We start from the raw sequence: 16062 nt of genomic DNA on the forward strand, positions 1-16062 counted from the left end.
TATATTGACAGTTAGAATGAGTTAATGCAGCAAGTCAATATTTGCAGTGTTGCCCCTTCTTCTTCAAGACCTCTGTAATTCTCCCTGGCATGCTCTCAATCAACTTTTGGACCAAATCCTGACTGATAGCAGTCCATTCTTGCATAATCAATGCTTGCATTTTGCCAGAATTTGTTGGTTTTTGTTTGTCCACCCGTCTCTTGATGATTGACCACAAGTTCTCAATGGGATTAAGATCTGGGGAGTTTCCAGGCCATGGACCCAAAATCTCTATGTTTTGTTCCATGAGCCATTTAGTTATCACCTTTGCTTTATGGCAAGGTGCTCCATCATGCTGGAAAAGGCATTGTTGGGCGCCAAACTGCTCTTGGACGGTTGGGAGAAGTTGCTCTTGGAGGACATTCTGGTACCATTCTTTATTCATGGCTGTGTTTTTAGGCAAGACTGTGAGTGAGCCGATTCCCTTGGCTGAGAAGCAACCCCACACATGAATGGTTTCAGGATGCTTTACAGTTGGCATGAGACAAGACTGGTGGTAGCGCTCACCTCTTCTTCTCCGAATAAGCTGTTTACCAGATGTCCCAAACAATCGAAAAGGGGATTCATCAGAGAAAATGACTTTGCCCCAGTCCTCAGCAGTCCACTCCCTGTACCTTTTGCAGAATATCAGTCGGTCCCTGATGTTTTTTCTGGAGAGAAGTGGCTTCTTTGCTGCCCTCCTTGAAACCAGCCCTTGCTCAAAGAGTCTCCGCCTCACAGTGCGTGCAGAAGCACTCACACCAGCCTGGGCAAGCTCGGCACTGCTGGTAGTCCGATCCCGCAGCTGAAACAGTTTTAAGATACGGTCCTGGCGCTTGCTGGTCTTTCTTGGGCGCCCTGGAGCCTTTTTGACAACAATGGAAGCTCTCTCCTTGAAGTTCTTGATGATGCGATAGATTGTTGACTGAGGTGCAATCTTTGTAGCTGCGATACTCTTCCCTGTTAGGCCATTTTTGTGCAGTGCAATGATGGCTGCACGTGTTTCTTTAGAGATAACCATGGTTAACTGAAGAGAAACAATGATACCAAGAACCAGCCTCCTTTTAAAGTGTCCAGTGATGTCATTCTTACTTAATCATGACTGATTGATCGCCAGCTCTGTCCTCATCAACACCCACACCTGTGTTAATGGATCAATCACTAAAACGATGTTAGCTGCTCCTTTTAAGGCAGGACTGCAATGATGTTGAAATGTGTTTTGGGGGTTAAAGTTCATTTTCTGCGCAAATATTGACTTTGCAAGTACAGTAATTGCTGTTAAGCTGATCAATCTTTGACATTCAGGAGTATATGCAAATTGCCATTACAAAAAATGAAGCAGTAAACTTTGGAAAAATTACTATTTGTCTCATTCTCAATACTTTTGGCCATGACTGTATATGAAGTACAGTGACAGTGTTGCTTACTGTACTTGTCATTTAGTGTAAAGGATTTATTAAAAAAAATAATAGTGTTTTCATGCACCGTCTCTTTAAGAAAGCCGGCCGGCAATTCAGCATCTGTACCCGACAATTTATAACAGACAGAATAGAGCTTCACACATAGATTAGATAGATAGAAACATGTCAGTCACATATATATGAAGTACAGTGACAGTGTTGGTTACTGTACTTGTCATTTAGTATTAAAATAAAGGATTTATTATTAAAAAAATTGGCGTGGGGTTCCCCTTAATTTTAGGCTCTAGCGGAGGTTAAGCAGACAGCTGGGGCAGATGTTTGAAGCCTGGGAAGGGGGTAATACCCACGGAGCTTCCCAGGCTACTAATATCAGCCCCCAGCTGAATACATAGCCTTTACTAGCTATTAAAATGGGGGACCCCCCAAAAAAAATGACGTGGGGTCCCCCCTAATTTAATAGCTAGCAAAGGCTAGGCAGACAGCTGGGGGCTGATATTAATAGCCCAGGAAGGGAGCCATGAATATTGGCCCCCTCCCAGGCTAGAAACACCAGCCGTCAGCCGCCCCAGAAATGGCGCATTCATAGGATGCGCCAATTCTGGCACTTAGCCTCGCTCTTCCACGCTGCCCTGGTGCGGTGGCAGGGGGTAATAGGGCTGGGGTTGATGTTAGCTTATAATGCCAGCTGACATCAAGCCCAGGTTAGTAATGGAGAGGCGTCTATAAGACACCCCCATTACTAACCCCATAGTCAAAGTTAAAAAAAACACAAACACCCAGAATAAAGTCCTTTAATTGAAATAAAGACACATTCTTTATTGTTCTAAATTAAACCATACTTACCATCACGCCCATTCCAGCTGAAGCCAACGATCTCCTGTAATAAAAATAAAATAATAAAGCAACCTCATCCTTACCTTTCCATGGTTCCCACGACAGCTTCAGCTCTGCTACATCGAGATGACAGGCTGGACCGCAGCAGAACGCCGCCATCCAGCCTGTCATCCCGCAGACACTGAGAAGCGCAGGCTTGCTTGCGCTCTGCAGTGTCTGGCTGTGACGGCATAAAGATGAGACGAGTTCATGTCCAATGAACTCGGCGCACCTCATGCACGTCACTTACAGCGTGGGAGAATTCTCACGCTGAAGCGCTGAGTGCAGGAGAATTTTCCCACGCTGTCAGTGAGGTGCATGAGGTGAGCTGAGTTCATTGGACATGAGCTCACCTCATGCACGTCACTGACAGCGTGGGACAATTCTCCTGCACTCAGCACTTCAGCGTGAGAATTTTCCCACGCTGTCAGTGACGTGCATGAGGTGAGCTGAGTTCATTGGACATGAACTCGGCTCATCTGGATGCCGTCACAGCGAGACACTGAGGAGCGCAAGCATGCCTGCTCTTCTCAGTGTCTGCGGCATGACAGGCTGGATGGCAGCGTTCTGCTGCGGTCCAGACTGTCATCTCGATGTAGCAGAGCTGAAGCTGTCGTGGGAACCATGGAAAGGTAAGGATGAGGTTGGTTTATTATTTTTCTTTTATTGCAGGAGATCGTTGGCTTCAGCTGGAATGGGCTTGATGGTAAGTATAGTTTAATTTAGAACAATAAAGAATTGTGTGTTTATTTCAATTAAAGGACTTTATTCTGGGTGTTGTGTTTTTTTTAAATACTTTACTAGAAATTCATGGTGGTCATGTCTAATACTGGCGTGACCCCATGAATTTTGGGCTTGGGGCCAGCTGATAATACCAAGCTGGCCCTAACCCCTTTATTACCCAGTGAGCCACCGCACCAGGGCCCTGGATGAGTTGGGTACAGCGCCAGAAGATGGCGCTTCTATGAACGCGCCATTTTCCGGGGTGGCTGCGGACTGCAATTTGCAGCGGGGGGGGCCCAGAAAGCTTGGGCCTCCCTGCGCTGCAGATTCCAGCCCCCAGCTGCCTAGTTGTACCTGGCTGGACACAAAAATAGGGCGAAGCCCCACGTATTTTTTTTTTAATTATTTCATGAAATTCATGAAATAATTAAGAAAAAAAGGCCTTCCCTATATTGTTGTGTCCGGCCAGGTACAAATAGTCAGCTGGTGGTTGGGGGCAGCCCGTTCCTGCCTGCTGTACCTGGCTGGACACAAATATAGTGCGAAGCCCCACTTCAATTTTTTTAAATTATTTCAGGAAATTCATGAAATAATTAAAAAAAAATTGACGTGGGGCTTCGCACTATATTTGTGTCCAGTCAGGTGCAGCAGGCAGGAACGGGCTGCCCCCAACCACCAGCTGCCTATTTGTACCTGGCCGGACACAACAATATAGGGAAGCCCTTTTTTTCTTAATTATTTCATGAAATAATTTAAAGAAAATTGACGTGGGGCTTCGCCCTGTTTTTGTGTCCAGCCAGGTACAACTATGCAGCTGGGGGCTGGAATCCGCAGCGCAGGGAGGCCCAAGCTTTCTAGGCCACCCCCGCTGCAAATTGCAGTTTGCAGCCACCCCGGAAAATGGCGCGTTCATAGAAGCGCCATCTTCTGGCGCTGTACCCAACTCATCCAGGGCCCTGATGCGGTGGCTCACTGGGTAATAAAGGGGTTAGGGCCAGCTTGGCATTATCAGCTGGCCCTAAGCCCAAAATTCATGGGGTCATGCCAATATTAGACATGACCACCATGAATTTCTAGTAAAGTATTTAAAAAAAACACAACACCCAGAAAAAAGTCCTTTAATTGAAATAAACACACAATTCTTTATTGTTCTAAATTAAACCATACTTACCATCACACCCATTCCAGCTGAAGCCAACGATCTCCTGAAATAAAAGAAAAATAATAAAGCAACATCATCCTTACCTTTCCGTGGTTCCCATGACAGCTTCAGCTCTGCTACATCGAGATGACAGGCTGGACCGCAGCAGAACGCTGCCATCCAGCCTGTCATCCCGCAGACACTGAGAAGCGCAGGCTTGCTTGCGCTCCACAGTGTCTCTCTGTGAGGGCATCCAGATGAGCCGAGTTAATGTCCAATGAACTCGGCTCACCTCATGCACGTCACTGACAGCGTGGGAAAATTCTCCTGCACTCAGCGCTTCAGCGTGGGAGAATTCTCACGCTGAAGCGCTGAGTGCAGGAGAATTCTCCCACGCTGTCAGTGACGTGCAGGAGGTGAGCTGAGTTCATTGGACATGAGCTCACCTTATGCACGTCACTGACAGCGTGGGAAAATTCTCCTGCACTCAGCGCTTCAGCGTGGGAGAATTCTCACGCTGAAGCGCTGAGTGCAGGAGAATTCTCCCACGCTGTCAGTGACGTGCAGGAGGTGAGCTGAGTTCATTGGACATGAGCTCACCTTATGCACGTCACTGACAGCGTGGGAGAATTCTCCTGCACTCAGCGCTTCAGCGTGAGAATTTTCCCACGCTGTCAGTGACGTGCATGAGGTGCGCCGAGTTCATTGGACATGATCTCGTCTCATCTTTATGCCGTCACAGCCAGACACTGCAGAGCGCAAGCAAGCCTGCGCTTCTCAGTGTCTGCGGGATGACAGGCTGGATGGCGGCGTTCTGCTGCGGTCCAGCCTGTCATCTCGATGTAGCAGAGCTGAAGCTGTCGTGGGAACCATGGAAAGGTAAGGATGATGTTGCTTTATTATTTTTCTTTTATTGCAGGAGATCGTTGGCTTCAGCTGGAATGGGCGTGATGGTAAGTATGGTTTAATTTAGAACAATAAAGGATTGTGTCTTTATTTCAATTAAAGGACTTTATTCTGGGTGTTTGTGTTTTCTTTTAACTTTGACTATGGGGTTAGTAATGGGGGTGTCTTATAGACGCCTCTCCATTACTAACCTGGGCTTGATGTCAGCTGGCATTATAAGCTGACATCAACCCCAGCCCTATTACCCCCTGCCACCGCACCAGGGCAGCGTGGAAGAGCGAGGCTAAGTGCCAGAATTGGCGCATCATATGAATGCGCCATTTCTGGGGCGGCTGACGGCTGGTGTTTCTAGCCTGGGAGGGGGCCAATATTCATGGCACCCTTCCTGGGCTATTAATATCAGCCCCCAGCTGTCTGCCTAGCCTTTGCTAGCTATTAAATTAGGGGGGACCCCACGTCATTTTTTTGGGGGGGTCCCCCATTTTAATAGCTAGTAAAGGCTATGTATTCAGTTGGGGGCTCATATTAGTAGCCTGGGAAGCTCCGTGGGTATTACCCCCTTCCCAGGCTTCAAACATCTGCCCCAGCTGTCTGCTTAACCTCCGCTAGAGACTAAAATTAAGGGGAACCCCACGCCAATTTTTTTTAATAATAAATCCTTTATTTTAATACTAAATGACAAGTACAGTAACCAACACTATCACTGTACTTCATATATATGTGACTGACATGTTTCTATCTATCTAATCTATGTGTGAAGCTCTATTCTGTCTGTTATAAATTGTCGGGTACAGATGCTGAATTGCCGGCCGGCTTTTTTAAAGAGACGGTGCATGAAAACACTATTACTTTTTTTAATAAATCCTTTACACTAAATGACAAGTACAGTAAGCAACATTGTCACTGTACTTCATATATATGTGACTGACATGTTTCTATCTATCTAATCTATGTGTGAAGCTCTATTCTGTCTGTTATAAATTGTCGGATACCGCTGCTGAATTGCCGGCCGGCTTTTTTAAAGAGACAGTGCATGAAAACACTATTATATTTTTTAATAAATCCTTTACACTAAATGACAAGTACAGTAAGCAACACTGTCACTGTACTTCATATATATGTGACTGACATGTTTCTATCTATCTAATCTATGTGTGAGGCTCTATTCCTTTTTGTCTAAATTGTCGGGTACCGGTGTATGCCGCTGCTGAATTGCCGGCCGGCTTTTTTAAAGAAAGCATCTTCTGAGCAGTTTGTCAGCTTTTGGACACCTTTGAAGGTGTTTTCTATGTGTTTCTATGTGTTTTTGTTTGCCTGCCATTGGTTTTAACGGTGTTCGACGGTGTTCTAAGGTGTTCGACGAACAGTTCGACGAACAGTTCCTCGAACATCCCGGTGTTCGACGAACCGAACCGAACCCGAACACTACGGGGGTGGCTCAACACTAATAATAAGTACAGTGACAGTGTTGGTTACTGTACTTGTCATTTAGTGCTAAAATAAAGGATTTATTAAAAAAAAAATTGGCGTGGGGTTCCCCGTAATTTTAGTCTATAGCGGAGGTTAAGCAGACGGCTGGGGCAGATGTTTGAAGCCTGGGAAGGGGGTAATACCCACGGAGCTTCCCAGGCTACTAATATCAGCCCCCAGCTGAATACCTAGCCTTTACTAGATATTAAAATGGGGGACCCCCAAAAAAATGACGTTGGGTCCCCCCTATTTTAATAGCTAGCAAAGGCTAGGCAGACAACTGGGGGCTGATATTAATAGCCCAGGAAGGGTGCCATGATATAGATATTAATCTATGTGTGAAGCTCTATTCTTTCTGTTGTAAATTGTCGGGTACCGGTGTATGCCGCTGCTGAATTGCCGGCTTTTCATGTTTCACTGTGAGCACTGTTCCCATCGATTTGGGCAACCACCTCCCCCAATACATTCTACATTATTGTTAGTTGTTTTCCTTCATGTAGAATTAACCTACAAGGAAAGAAAGGGTTTATTTTCATTCCGATATTTGTGTCCCATTGACTTGCATTGGTTTCCAATATCGGAATCGGCGATATCCGATACTTTTTGGGTATCGGCCCGATCCAATCCGATCCGATATTTCCTAATATCGGAAGGTATCGCTCAACACTAGTTGTGGGGTCATTTCATGCCAATTCCACAACCCAATGACAACATTTTAGAAAAGTCAATGTTCTGTATCAAACCTTATCAAATTGATTAAATTGTATGTGTACTTACACCCTGTATCTCAGAAGCATCTGTGGCAAGTCGAGTTGTTAAAGCTCCAGTATTGTTTTTCTTGTCATCAAACCATGACATTTCCTTAAGACAAAGAAATATCCTGTATAACCACAGATCAACACATTATATTCACCTCACTGGGTAATATTCAATGCCAAACTAACCTGGCGCAGCATAGATTTAAATGCCATTTGTCTCAGCCGCATGGTGAGGACCTCCCCTGATCTTCCAAACATGAAGCCCTGACCAAAAACACAGAACACGATCAGTAAAATATACTATACACAGGAAAAAAACTGAATAAAATGTCTTCAAATAGGAGCTATCTGAAAACATTACATGGCCAAATTTTGGCCTATCCTAAAGTAAGAAAATTCAGTATATTTTTGCAACTAGAAGACACAGATTTGTGACAACATTTCTTAATCTGTCTAAAAGTTGTAAACCACACATGCTTCTAGCTAAACTTTACTTTTTAACCACTTTTCCAAATCAGACAATTGCAGATTAAAAGGTATCAAAATTGTGCAATTTGTGAAATTTTAGGCTCAGTTTTATCCAAAAACTGGCAATTATCAATTTGATACTAAGGTGCATTTATTAATTCTGATGTAGTAGCTTATTTTCTTAGCTTTAATCAAGACATTAAAAGGGTGATCTACTACTATGATATTGATGAACTGTCCTTATAGTCATTAATTTCAGACGGTCCATATTAATGAAGAGGGTGTAACTGACGAGTGGCGTACACCTCTATGCGCCACACCAGAAATCTTACTTCAGGGACTGGAGTGATATTTCTTGTGTAGTGAACAATACAGCTCGTCATAAGTACAGCTCGTCACGTCTCAGCCATGCACCCGTCCCGCGCAAGCTCAGCACATTTTGATAGAGTTGAAAGAAACTGGCGTGTTGCACCAACATTTTGCAATTTTTCAAATCAGTTTATGCCAGAATTCTGGCACAATTGCTTTGATGAAATGGGAGATATGTGTCTACAGCAAAATACTACAGCAGAATACAATCGTTAGTAAATATGAAGCTTTAACTAACCTGCAGAAAATATGTAAAGAAGGAAACCACACCAATAATAGCAACAATCATAGAATAAAGATTTATTTCGGATTGTATTTCCTCTGCATCATTAGTTTGAAATATCTGTAATAAAAAAAGATTAAATGAAATATGATGATTCTGAATGTATATTAACTATTACTACTCTACTAGCTTTATTAATTGTGGCTTCTTTTCATATTTTTAACCCTGCTTTCATAGATTGGCTATACAATTAAGTAAAAAATTAGCATACATGCCATTCTATTTAATTATTATTATTTATCCTACATATTTAGAAATAATAATTAAGAATGTATTTCAAGACTGTTGAGACATTGAGGGAATTTTGTGATTTTCTTTTAGCAGTGATTTATAAAAAATGATGAATAAAAGCCAATTATGAACTGAGTATTTACATTCTTAACAGAAATATAGAAGATGCATTCCTACAATATACTTACGGTTATAATTTTAGCGAATAGAATACTGAAAGCTGGGTGACCGACTCCATTGATCGCTGCAGCAAGTGTTCCAAACATAATATAAGGCCACTCTGAGTTATTCAGTCTTAATATCTGGAAAAATGAAATCTTTGGAAGTTTTTTCTGTGGAATAGGAGTAAAAACAATTTGTGTTAATGTTTATAGCCTTGTCTGGCCAGGCCTGCCACTTGATCACAGTTGTAAGATGCCAACGCTTATATTATTATCTCAGAGATATAGGATATATGCCTACATATACCTGCATATATATATCTATATATATAGATATATATATATATATATATCTATATATATAGATATATATATATCTATATATATGTACTCCTCTACATTGAAAATGCAACAGCAAAAATATAAATTAAACCTTTGTACCTGCACGGATACGAAACTACAAGCAAACCCCCTACTTGTACTGTCTATAGCCCTTTTTTTGCTTCTCAAAACCAAAGAATGAATGAGAATTTGGTGTACATGCCTTTCACCACAATTATGTGTTTTCTACACTATTTTCAACTTGTCAAAGGGGAGTGGTTCAGTAGAAATGGAATATGGCTTGGTGGGAATGGAGATGTGGCCTGATATGTAACATCATGCACCAAAATTCTCCCAATTACTATTGCACATGAAACCAACAATTAGAAGGAGTAATTTAGACAGAAGTGTATATAGATGCATCCAATTTATCATCTTGCACAAACCACTTTAATAAATCCACCATGGGCATTTATATTACTGATGTTTTATGTGGATAAGGGACCTTTTTTTACCTCTCTTTAGACACCACCGCCATGTGTGACTGATACTTAAAAAACAGTCAATAGCTCCATTCAGAGAAATTATTCTCCATGAATTGAATGTCTCTTATTATACTCTGAGGTCTCTCCAAACCCCAGAGCATAACAAAGATAAAAAGTAAAAATAAAAAAAAAATCCTTTTACTCATCTCAACACTCATCTCTCTGGACATTCGGTTCCTCACTATCACCCGTCCAGTCCTTGTCTCATCTTTTTATCACCACTATGACTACTGAATCCCGAGAATGAGGCTTTGCTCAAGCGCATGTAATGTGATGACGTCTTGGGCCTCATCAGAGCCAGACGTCTTGGCGTAGTTTGAGAGGGATTCCGCTCACGGCAGTGATAAGAATATGCGCCAAGGACCAAACGTGTGACACTGAGGGGCCGAAGAAATGAGCGGTAAGGTGTGTATAAATAGTTTTTTATTTTAAAGCATAAACGTCATTCTAAGGCTATGTGCCCACGATGCAGAAATGAAGCAGAAAATTTCTGCAGCATTTCTGCATCTCCCTGGCAGAAAAAACGCATGCAGATTGTGCATGCGTTTTTCCTGCAGAATACATGCGGAATACATGCGGATTCACATGCATACCCACATGCGTTAACGCATGTGTTTCCGCATGTGGACTGACAAGCACTTTCCAGGCGATAGCATCACTTGGAAAGTGCTTGACAACTAGGTCACACTGTATAAATCCATGCAAAAGGCATGGATTTATATAGTGTGACCATAAAAATAAAAAAATAAAGCTATACTTACCCCCGATCCCCCGCCGCGTGTGCTGTCGCGCTCGTCCTGGCTTCTTCCGGGTTGCCGGCATCTCGCGAGACAGCCTGCGGTCACATGACCGCGACGTCATCTCAGGTCCTGAAAGGTAAGCGCTGCAGGGGCCGCCGGACAGGTGAATATAAACTTTATTTATTATTTTATTCTTTTTTCACAGGTACAATGGTACCCAGGTCTGGATGAGAGTCTTCTCTCCTCCAGAACTGGGTACCATCCGCACATAGAGACGCATAAAATCCGCTAGTCCAAATGTACAGACACGGATTCTATGTGTCTCAATGCAAGTCAATGGTGGCGCTTCCGCAAAATTAATGAACATGCTGCGGATTTATTTGCGCTGCAGAAACGCTGCGGAAAAATCCGCAGCATGTGCATTGACATTGCGGAATGCCATTGGGGACCATGGGGTGCGGATTACCATGCGTTTTTGATGCGTTTCCGCTGCGGAAATTTCGCAGCATAAACGCATGAAAAACGCATCGTGTGCACGCAGCCTTAATTTTACTTCATAAATCAATAGTACTCGTGAAAAGAAGCAACTTTGTAATATATCTTATCAGTAAAATTTGCTTCTTTCTATGACAAAATTGATCAGTCTTTATCAAAATTCTCAATTCTGAGGTAAAATCTATATTCAGTAATGACTGACTTTCCCATTACTGAGATAGGTGATGGCGGCTGCTACTGATGAGATTCTATCTAGAAAGGAGGAGGAGGAGGGAGGAGGAAGAAGCTCTGTCTCTAGCTCCTTCCTCCTGCCTTCTACATAGCAACTCTTGTATCCTCCTGTATCGATATAAACCGCCATCTCCTATCTCAGTAACTGGAAAATCTGTCTTCACCGAATACAGATTTTACCTCAGAATTGAGAATTTTGATGAAAAAAGAACAATTTGGGCAGAGAAAGAAGAAAATTTTACTGATAAGATGTAATACAAAGTTGCTTATTTTAATGTGTTCTATTATGTGGGGCTTAATAATAAGTACCTGCACCCTGGGCCTTAAAGACCAGGTGTGTATTTTTACACCTCAGCGATCATGTCTGCACAGAGGCTGTGTGGGCATGATCGCCACTGGGTGTCAGCTGTTTCTAGAAGCTGACACCCGGTACTATGTGCCAGGACTGCTCCCGACACATTAACCCCCGAAATGCTGTGATCGAAGTCGATCGCAGTATTGTGGGACCAGGCCGAGGTAAGAGCGCCCCTCTTACTTTGGATCAGAGACACCGCGATGTGTGTGCGGTGTCCCGATCCTTGACATGGGGACCCGATGTCTTCATGACCACATATGGGTCACCAGGCATTAGGAAGTTAGATAGTGCATGATCTATCTAACGTGTGCCTGTAGGGCTGACAGCCTGCATAGCACAGGGAAGCTGCTGCATCCCTATGCAATGCAAGCGATCAGCCTGCAAAAAATGAAAGTCCCATAGTGGGACAAATTGTAAAATTGTCAGAAAGGGAAACATTTTTTTTTAAAACATTAAAAAAATGAAAAAATAATAATAAAAAATGAAAAATATACTGTACCCATGTATAAATATCATTATAAAAAAAAATGAAATAAAAGTACACACATTTGGTACCGCCGCATATGCAACGACCTGACCTATAAAACTCTCCCACAAGTTAATCCCTTTAGTGAACAAAGTAAAAAAATAAATAAAAAGCAAAGCAAAAAACAATGCTTTATCAACAAATCGCCAAATAAAAAATGTAATAAAACGCGATAAAAAAGGCAAATGTAAATATAAATGGTACCGCTGAAAATGTCATCTTGTCCAACAAAAAACAAGCCACCATGCAGCTCCATCAGCTGAAAAATAAAAAAGTTATAGCTCTCAAAATAAAATGATGCAAAAAAAATATACTGTATTTTTTCTATAAAATAGTTTTTATTGTGTAAAAGCGCCAAAACATTGAAAAAAATATAAAAATGGTACTGTTTTAAACGTACTGACTAGTGATGAGCGAACGTGCACGCCACTGCTCGGTACTCGCCCAAGCATCACTGTGCTCAACAAGCTCGGCGCTCACCGAGTATTTCTGGGCTGCTCGGGCGGGAACTTGGGTCCCCTCCCTGCATGTTTGGTGCTCTTTAGAGAGCCAATGAACATGCTGGGATTGCCTGCCATGCACTGTAATGCTTTAGCCATGTTGGTTGTGGGCTTTACAGTGATTGGCTGGCCGCACAGCATCATCAGGTCTGTATCGGACCAGGCGACGCCATGCTCGTCACAGTCACTCCAGAATCAGGCAAAGTAGGGAGAGGCGCAGCTGCATCAGGGAGAGATTTGCTTGTTTATAGTTAGTATAGGTATTCCACAACATGTATATATATCTGAGGACTAATCTAGCTGCATATATTCAGTGGTGATAGCAGGAGTTAGGTAGGCAGGCAGGTATCTCACTGCAGAATAAAGCCAGATCTGTTCCATATTTCAGTGATAAAAATCCAGAAATTTGAACTGAACGTGGAAAATATTGGCCTCCTTTTCCATTCTGCTGCAGTGTGTCGGTCAAGCTATTCACACTAGGTGTCTGTGAAGAATAGTATTAGTAAATTACAGGCCTGCTATTTAAAACCAATGTTCTTTGTCAGACATATCACCTATAAGAGTGTTCCAAAATCAGCCATTTCTTCCATTTTCATTTCGTTGCAATGTGTCGGTGAAGTTTTTCACACTAGGTCTCTGCGTAGAATAGTAACATAGTAACATAGTTTGTAAAGCCGAATAAAGACTTGCGTCCATCAAGTTCGACCTATTAGTTCTGTAATTGCTAAAGTTGATCCAGAGGAGGGCAAAAACCCCAAATGATTTGGCCAATCTTCACCTGAGGAAAAATTCCCTCCCGACTCTGAAACCAGCAGTCAGAATAAATCCCTGTATCAACCTACTATTTTATTTTTAAGTATATGCTGAAATCTGCCTGGTATCTAGAAATGCATCCAGTCCCCGCTTGAACTGGTGTAGTGAATCCGACATTACCGTCTCCTCACTCAGTGAATTCCATATTCTCACTGCTCTTACCGTAAAGAACCCCTTCCTATGCTGGTGCTGAAACCTTTTCTCTTCCAGTCTTAGTGAGTGCCCTCTTGTTACCGTAATATCCCTCCTTTTGAACAAATCCCGGGCAAGATCTCTATACTGTCCCCTAACATATTTGTACACATTTATTATGTCCCCCCTCAACCTTCTCTTTTCCAGGCTGAATAGTCCTAGTTTTGCCAACCTCTCTGGGTATTGCAGTCCCTCTATTCCCTTTATTAATTTTGTTGCCCTCCTTTGTACCTTTTCAAGCTCATTTATATCCTTTCTATATATTGGGGCCCATAACTGAGCACAGTATTCCAAGTGTGGTCTGACCAGTGCTTTGTACAGTGGAAGAACAATGTTCTCATCCTTTGCAGCTATACCTCTTCTGATACATCCCATTCCCCTGTTTGCCCTTACTGTTATGTTCTGCTACCAGAGCTAAGGAAAGAGAGGAGATCTGTCCCTACGATAGAACTCAGCTTGATCCCTACGATGTAACAGGGGACCTGATCCTGCGATCAGACCTGCTAAAGTCCTAAGCTAGTCTGTACGGAGACCTATAGATGTGGGGAAGGAATCCCTACAAGTACTAAGGACTGGGAGGAAAATGGGACACCTCCTAACAGAAATAGTAGCAGACAGATGAACAAACAAAATATAAAGAACACAGAGGTCCGTAGACCAAGCAAACTAACAGAGTAGATACAGAGCATAGGCTAGCTAGAAAGTAGTTATACAATGAAGTCCAGCAAAGCCAGAAGGGCGGAGCAGGATTAAATAGGCCAACAAGGTCATGTGACCAGCAAAGGAAAAAACCTAAGAGCAAGGTTCTAACACTTACAGCAGCGGCCTGACTTTGGGCACTCCAATTTAGTTTGCTATCAATCAAGATGCCCAAGTCCTTCTCCATCTCTGAATTCCCCAATGATTTCCCATTCAGTGAGTACTGGTGACTTCCATTTTTCCTTCCCATATGTATTGTGACACCCCAGGGGTCTGGTTGCCACAGTGATAGAGATGTTATGTCTGAGAGCAGGTGAGAGGTCCTTTGGTCAGGGATCCTGTGCATGCCACACCTCCTGCCCAGTCTTGGGAGGGGAAGAACTTCCCCTATATAAACCCGGGGCTGAAGCAGGGTTAGGAGTCAAGGAGAGTAGAGACAAGAGACAGTCATAGGAAGAAACAGCTGGAGCTCAGTGGGAGCAATACTACTACGAGTCAGGAGCTGGCAGCTGCAGAGCTCGCCCTGACTGAGAAGCTTTCTTACCGGACCCGGCGTCCGAGGCTGTGGGGACTAACTCTTACCCAGCAGCAGAAGCCGACCGGCAGGGGATTTCAGGTCCTCAGGCCCAGAAACCCGAAGGCACGGTCACACGTGTGGGACCAGCACCGCCATCGTGGAGCGGAAGCCAATAGAAGGCCCCGAGTCACCGGCCATACGGGTGAGCACCACACGGTACACTCAGGGACGTGGGCTACTTATATCCGCTTCTAGCAAGGTAGCCAGAAGAGTACAGTCAGTTTGGGAGGCCTACAACTCCGCCTGGCCAGGGGAGATCCCATCTGCTCAAGGACTGACCAGGCCCCGTTCGCTAGCAAGTACTCCGGGAGGGTCTATCATTGTTACCAGTAAAGACCCTGAATTACACCGCACCGTCTCTGAGTGGTTCCTGCTACCCCCATCTTCCACGTCGGCTGCCCTGAGGCCATACCCCTCCCGTTGGGGGTTATACTATCACGCTGCACAATTCTACACCGGCCTCAGCGGTCTGCCCTGCAGCGGCAGCTCCATAGCTGCAAATCAACGGGTGGCGTAGTCGACACTCAAATAACATCTATCAAGACTGCCACACACTGAGTCTGACCCCCTGGGCACGGACCGGGTCCCCGCCACTCGGAGACTACAACCCTCATCTGATCCGGTTCCGGGTAAGCCCCCGTGCGCGAGACGCTGCGTGACACAGCAGGCCCAGGGGCGCGTCAACTTTGGCGTAGTCGGCAGGATTTCGTGCCCGCAACCACCGGGTACTGCGTGCCTGAAAAGCAAAAACTGTTCAAACTTACCAGTGGTGAGGTTTCCCGCCATCCGGCGCCATCTTCTGCCTTGTTCCCGCCATCCGCGAAGTTTTCCCGCCATCCGGCGCCATCTTCGGCCTTCTTCCCGCCATCCGTGGAGTTTTCCCGCCGTTGGACGCCATCTTGAGGACGCCGCACGGGAAGAAGAGGGGCGTGGACTTCGAAAGCGCGCGAGAACTGAAGCCCCGCCTCACGTCCGGACGTTGCGTAAGGTCCTGGAAGGAGCCCAGCAGACGCCGACGTCACCGGAGCGCGATGGAAGGTCCTCAACCCTGACGATCTACTGCGGAGCCGCGGCCTACGGAACAGGATCATCGCAAGGTAGGCCACGGTCCACTAGGGGGGAGGAAGATGTCGGATACGGAGGAGAGCTTCACTGCCTCAACCCCCGCCAGCGCCACCGCTGCTGCAGTTATGCCCTTCACCATGCCCTATATCCCGGGAGCAGCTTGGCTACCCCAGTACTCAGG

At 44.4% G+C, this 16062-nt stretch overlaps 1 protein-coding gene across 4 annotated transcripts in view; it reads right to left on the reverse strand.

The window, feature by feature from the left end:
• Positions 1 to 16062, reverse strand: part of LOC141265120 (ATP-binding cassette sub-family B member 5-like) — a 1140380-nt gene that overhangs the window by 111834 nt on the left and 1012484 nt on the right. For all 4 annotated transcript variants that reach the window (XM_073677789.1, XM_073677793.1, XM_073677790.1 and 1 more), the window contains 4 exons: positions 8850 to 8993; positions 8386 to 8490; positions 7497 to 7574; positions 7330 to 7413 (listed from right to left, as the gene is read on the reverse strand). In XM_073677789.1, coding sequence (XP_073533890.1) covers positions 7330 to 7413; positions 7497 to 7574; positions 8386 to 8490; positions 8850 to 8993 — 411 coding nt within the window. The remainder of the gene's footprint in view (positions 1 to 7329; positions 7414 to 7496; positions 7575 to 8385; positions 8491 to 8849; positions 8994 to 16062) is intronic.

The sequence above is a fragment of the Phyllobates terribilis genome, unplaced genomic scaffold, assembly GCF_046119375.1.
Source record: "Phyllobates terribilis strain yellow unplaced genomic scaffold, ASM4611937v1 Scaffold_4__5_contigs__length_816908805, whole genome shotgun sequence".
NCBI classification, from domain to species: Eukaryota; Metazoa; Chordata; class Amphibia; order Anura; family Dendrobatidae; genus Phyllobates; species Phyllobates terribilis.